Source organism: Haplochromis burtoni, unplaced genomic scaffold, assembly GCF_018398535.1.
Source record: "Haplochromis burtoni strain Fernald_Lab_line unplaced genomic scaffold, NCSU_Asbu1 Contig_175, whole genome shotgun sequence".
Taxonomy (NCBI): Eukaryota; Metazoa; Chordata; class Actinopteri; order Cichliformes; family Cichlidae; genus Haplochromis; species Haplochromis burtoni.
In genome coordinates this window covers 1,017,334-1,023,632 of record NW_024582536.1, presented here as the reverse complement: position 1 = coordinate 1,023,632, position 6,299 = coordinate 1,017,334, and the positions used below count along the sequence as shown (strand labels likewise).

The window sequence follows — 6,299 nt, the reverse complement described above, 5'->3', positions numbered from 1 at the left end:
TTCTTGACATTTTACAGCTGGAAAAAAATCCATCTTGAAAGGTGAAGAGTTCACGTGAATATTCTGCTCTCTTCTTTTGTCTTAGTTTTAGGACTCAGATCACCAATCAGGAGGGAAACTTTTCACAGCTCCACAGAGATCATTTCATCAAAAATACTTCTAAGATCTGTTTGTACCAAACACACATCGGTGCCGATTTATTTCTGCTATAGTACCAGGTACACAGTGATCAAAGTGCAAACACAACATCATATTTTACCGTAACGGTTATTAACTGTTCAGCATTTTTACTTTAAAGTTCATTAATACATCAGCTGGTACTATTTGAATGATTGCTTGAGCTGAATCGGTTGAACATTTATCAAAAGTAGCAGAGCGGCTCGTTCGCAGACCGACTGCTCCGACATCATTTACAGACTTCACATCAGCCGGTCTTAAACGTTTCGGCTCAGAAACACAGACTCGGATCCAGATTCACAAAACCCGTCTGAAGGTGAGCTCCTCCCACAAACACGATCGTTTAGTTATGTCCTGTAACGTCTTCATGGAGGTTTAGACGGCTTTACTGATACCGCTACCGATGAACGTGTATACGAAAAAACAAACTTCCAATCAGATCCGTGAGCGTTTAATTCCAGTGAACATCGGATTTGACTGAGATACGAGTTTTAAACTAATCTGTGGAAATGCTGGTGCCGTTGAATCAAAATTAAAAGTCGGAATTAATGTCAAGCGCTTGGCTACGATCCCTTGTAGCCGTTATTTCCTTTCAATAAGTTTAGCATTAATTCAGACACGACGCCGAGCTCCTGAACTGGTCCACTGAACCAGCCTACAGGCTGAAGCAGCATCTGCAAGCCGCTTTGCAACCCCCACCCATCTTTTCGTGCTTCTTCTGACTAAATCTGGGAAAAGCAGAGGACTTTTTTCCCAGTATAATTCTTGTAGGACATTCATCCGACCTCTGGCAAATTGAAGGTGGAATTGGGACAACCGGGCATCTTGATTAACAGAAAAACCAACGTTTGAGGCTTATGCAGATTACAGGAGTTTTCCAGGAGAAGAACACCAAGAGATGGTCTTCAAACGTAGGAGGAACTTGTAAGCATAGTCAGGAACGAGGTCACATATGGGAATACAGTTTTCCGACTATTGTGGACCCAATTTTAAATGATTTTAGTGAATCTGGAGCCGATTCTTCAACCGGGACCATCTGAGTGTTTCAGGTCTGAAGGTTGAGCCTGAGCCGCCACTTAGAGAAAAATAAATCTGGATCTTAACATTAGCAGATTGCACTGATTTACTCCTTTATCCAAAAATAACCAACATCTGGCTCTACATATAATATTCATTCATTTTTCATTATTTTTGAAATGGTATAATAGAATCTACAGTTGAAAAAATAAAAACGAGACCATCTCCCCCACACTGCAACATCCCGCTGAAACCTGAACCATCGAGGTAAACAACAAAAAACTACAGGAGTATAAAGAATTCAGCATTTTGTCCTCGTCTTAGAAGAAATCTCCCAACCTCTAAAATCTCTGCTAGGCAACAATGTAATGATACGTGATGCATAAAATGTACAAAAATATATGATATATATGTATATATATGCTGCTGCGACGACACATTCATGAGAGGAAGAGATCATGTATTCCAGCCACATCTAAACCCGACTTTTCTCTAAAGCCCAACTTCAGTATCTGGCCGTTAAAGAGCTCGTTTAGATTTTGTTTCAGCATTTGATCCCAGTCCCGTCCCTCGGAGGGTCAACGACGATGACTGAAGTTAAAGAGCCATGCAGTTAGTTCATATAATGCATGTTTTTTAAAAGCTATGATTCTACGATGTTAAAGCACGAGAGTTTAAAGCTAAGACATTATGTTGCGTAGATTTGCACAGAAAAAAAACCAAGAAAAACAGCAGGAGACTTTTCTCTTGTTCAGGCTGCTCTGCTCATCGTTCCCAGTAAAAAGTCCTCTGTAACCTACGTTTCACACAGTACAATGATTAGACATGTAATACTTATAGAACAGAAGATTTCACCTCCAAACAGCCACTGGATTATATCCGGTTAGGGTTTGGTTAAAGACCTTAAGACCTTTCAATTTCTCAAAAATGTGCCTTTTTGGCATTTGGCTACAACAAAACCCTGACCGGGTCGCTGGTGCCCGATGGATGTTAAGAGGTCAAACCCACCCTGTTGCTGGTTATCGATACATAAGTGGCAATCGGAGAAGATGAACGGTCAGCAACCGTGAAGGTAAAGGAAAGTAAAGTGGGACTGCTTTGATGTGCAAGGTAAGGGTCACGTTTATCACCTTGATGCTGGTCGTGAACTTTTAAAAGCCTGTAATAAGTTTGTACCCAGACACACAATCCAACCATCAGTGCATCGCTTTGTTGCCCATGGTGACAGCTGGTTACTTGTGGCTATCAGGTTCCCTAGGCAACCACCTAGGTAACATTGTTTGACATCATGTGCCAATCAGCTTCTTTTCTCCACCTCCACCAGCAGTCGAAATTCTATAATAAGTTGCTCTAACTTTTAAAGTTAGTCTGTTTGGCACACCCGAATGTTAAAGTGGACACTACCCCAGACCTGGGTCGCTGACCATGTTTAAAAAAACAAGAAAGTACCCGAGCACACCTGAGAAGCTTTAAAATTCCATCTGCAGAAGAAGAACTGATGGGAAATCAATTGAAATCTTAAATTCTTGTTTTTGTTGTAGCTTTGCTGGCTCCACAGAGGAAGTGGAGTATAGAGTAATTCACCATAACGACGGGATCACAACGCAACGTTCTGCAATATTCAATACAAAAAAGTTACAATATAAGCAAAGAAGAAAAAGAATACCTAAAAATTTGGCATCAGTATTTATGTCGACTTTCCGTGAGCAGCCAACGTTTCAACTCTGAATTTCTTCTGCTTCATGTCCTGCAGCTTTCGTGACCCTGGCCTTGCACATTAAAGCATCCACGTCCAAACAGCTGCACGGGCTCAACTGTACAGATGTGACGCTGCGATGTGATCGGGACAGTCGCACCAAACCTGCACTTGTCACGTATCCAGATCAAACATTCACAAACTGCTTGGCCTCGACCGACCCGATGCTGAAAAACACACATTTACTAACAAAGTTTCTCAGATTTGTGAGGCTCGTGTTGGTGATGCCAAACACAGACTTCCAGCTTAGCCAGCATCTCTCATTCAGAAACACAACCAGCGCTCGAGAAACTCATTTCTCCTTCGCCGACGAGCCGAACACACCAATCAGCTCTGAGTGAAAGGAAGCGCCGACCTTCAGCCTCCAACAGCTGCTCGCACCAAACAGAGGCAGCAGGTATCTTCCTCCAACTGGAGGGATTTTCTTCCCACGCTGAGCTCAGATCAGAGGAAAACACTGATAACCATCTGCTATTACAGATCACAGCTGCAGCTGCACCACATACGAATCCTCTCGTTCCCAGAGCGCCTCCTGTAACCTGTTTTGGAAATAAACCACGGCCCTGTGATAACTGTTGAAAATGCAAGGATGATTAAATCCTCCAAAATGTCAGTGCTTTGTATCGCCGGGGCTGAGGATGGATATTAATATTAATGCGTCCAGCGGGGAGGTTAACTTTGATGCTGCCGGTCGCTTCGTTTTGGAATGAAAAGCTCCACCATATGGCTCCTCACGGGATACGAACAACAGCCTTTTTAGATTGAGACGTTTTAAAATCAAACTTCTGTGTTTGGCAATGAAACAGCTTTGTTTTTTGTTTTTTTTAAGGCTGCCAACAAAGCTGTGAGGCGGCTGATTCGTTCATGGAAAGCAGGCGTGCGCAGGGACTACAGCGCAAAGTCAAGGAGCTGGATCAGATTCATCTGCAGCCAACACGCTGCCTGCAGCTCCCCCTCATATCAGGAAATATTACAAACAAAGAGCGCGTAGCTTTAATTTTACTTACACACAGGCCTGTAACTGTGATCATAACTGCACTGTTTCATACTTGAGGAATAAACTTCAACTCTTTAAAAGATGCTACATTTGTATTTTTTTGTGATATTTTCACTGCAATCTCTGAGAATATTAACCCCAAATTTTTAATAGAGGAAGTTTAGAGTCCTTTCTAAAATCATCAGCCCCGCCACAAGAACTCTACACAAACTTTACAACAACTTCTCTAAGGACCATCGTCAAAGCCACAGACTGTATATTAAAGATGGATGTAGCTTCCGTATCTGAAAGGTTTGAACTCTTTGACAATAAGACCCAACGGCCTTCTTGCGTTTAGACGTCAGTAAACACTGAGCTCAGATTGTAGTTTCATTTTATAAATCACGTCCTCATTACTGTAACATTAAGCTGCCAATATGGAAGCACCAAAGACTGCAGTTCCTTTCACGGCCACCTGAGGGCGACTCCAGCAGTGAGACAGTCCTCAAACTCTCGTGTTGAAGCTTTCAGCAGAAATAAACATGACTACATCCTAAAAAAATGTTTTTTTGATAATTCATCTGGATACAGGAGACATGGTTGCTCTGATCATGTGACTACATTATGACATCATCGAAAACCTCAACACTGAGGCTCCAAATGTGGAGCTCAAAACCAGACACTGATGTCTCGGTGGCTCTATCCATCTTTTTTATACAGTCTCTATTGATTTTGTCCACCTGTGGCTACTGTACTAGTAGTACTAGTAGTACTAGTGGAGTATACAGTCTTAGTTCCACCATTTGGTAATCCAATGTCAAAGCTCCCCACTAAATTGACACCACACTGACTATGTCCATCTTTTATAGAGTCTCAGGTGGGAGCTGATGGACATGAACACTCCTCTTGACCTTCCTCTTACAGACTCACGCCTCTCAGAAACAATCACGTCATCACCAAACACGAGCGAGCCCATTTCTACTCGTCCAAACGTCGACTCTTCAGCTTTTGAGTGTCGCTGCCAAGCAGTTCGAGTATTGCTGTCATTGAATTTACTTATAAGAACTCAGCTGGTTGTTGGAGTCATTTGTGACACACTTTTATCTTAAACAGCAAAGACTGAAGATTAGAGCGAAGAGCTGAGGAGCAGCGAGCCTGAAACTAAACTGCTTTCTACCACCACCTATGTAATTTCAGTTTTCATAGCTGACGGCTAATATAGATATATATATATATATATGTATATTGCACATTCCTACTAATCAGTGACGGCACCGACGGCTACTGACAGGAGACAGATAGTTGTTAGGAGGCAGGAGCTGCGTTTGTGAGCCTCACGCTGCTTTTTTAAGAGCGTATGTACAAGGAGTGAAGCTTTGGCTGGACTGGAACAGAGAAGCAACGTCTGAGAAATACACTAAAACCTCAGAGTGGAAGCAGTTTATGGGTTTTGTTGTTGTTTTTTGTTCTTGGTGACTCAAAAGTTCAGTTTGGCTTCAGGGACGCGAGTCAGGAAACAAAGTGTAACCAATCAGAGCAGCGTGGATTAACGCAGGTTTGAGTGAAGACGGCAAACAGGATTTAAACTTCGTCCCTGACGGCATCCCGGCCACCTGAACAGAGGAGACTGGAGTGCAGATGTGAGTGTGTTGTTCTTTCTGTGCATTTTCAATGTTGCGTGTGAGCTGGTTTGTGGATGTGTGCGTTCAGTAGACACACAGGTCTGGAAACTTCATCTCGTAGACGGGGACGGACTGATGCTGGGTGTGTCCCGCTGAGATGGAAACCACTCCGGACGGGCTGGGAGGAGGCCTGGTGACGGGGCGTGAAACAAGATATTAAATTAGAAGGAAAAACTGGTTTTGGTTTGGCAGACGTGCACAAATGTAACCTTTAGGAAGCAAAAACCACCTGATTAACCTGATTATTAGGCTGTTGTCCCTTTCAAAGTGTCTCCGTGTGCACCTGTGCACTGCCTCCAGCGCTCCGACAGTCCTGCCCACACGTACGTGCACGTCTCAGCTAACGCACACAGCCGGGTCTAATCACGCTCACAGTGCTGTGACTCAGGAGAACTACACAGCAGGTAATGACTGAAGGAGCATTTCATTTCCTCTAAAAAATCCTTTCAAAAGGCGGCCAGGGAACGACCCGCAACTCAAAGAAAACTCAAACTGAACGCGGTGTTAGCGATGTAAGCATGACTATGAGGAAAAGTGCACGTTATTTGCAGGCGTCGTACTCGTTCACGTGCTGCAAACAGACTGTTATTGTGTTCACGTGATGATGCAATCAAAAAAAGAAGTGAGAACATGTCAGACGAACACAGCTAAGCCTAAAAACACTGGGTCGTGTTTTATCATGAGCCACATT

The 6,299-nt window shown here is 43.2% G+C and overlaps 1 protein-coding gene across 3 annotated transcripts in view; it reads right to left on the bottom strand.

Moving 5' to 3' along the window:
• Window positions 1–4,794: 4,794 nt before the first annotated feature.
• Window positions 4,795–6,299, bottom strand: part of efr3a (EFR3 homolog A (S. cerevisiae)) — a 101,120-nt gene continuing 99,615 nt past the window's right edge. For all 3 annotated transcript variants that reach the window (XM_014337374.2, XM_014337373.2, XM_014337372.2), the window contains one exon: window positions 4,795–5,738. In XM_014337374.2, the coding sequence (XP_014192860.1) occupies window positions 5,633–5,738 (106 nt within the window). In that variant the 3' untranslated portion in view covers window positions 4,795–5,632. The remainder of the gene's footprint in view (window positions 5,739–6,299) is intronic.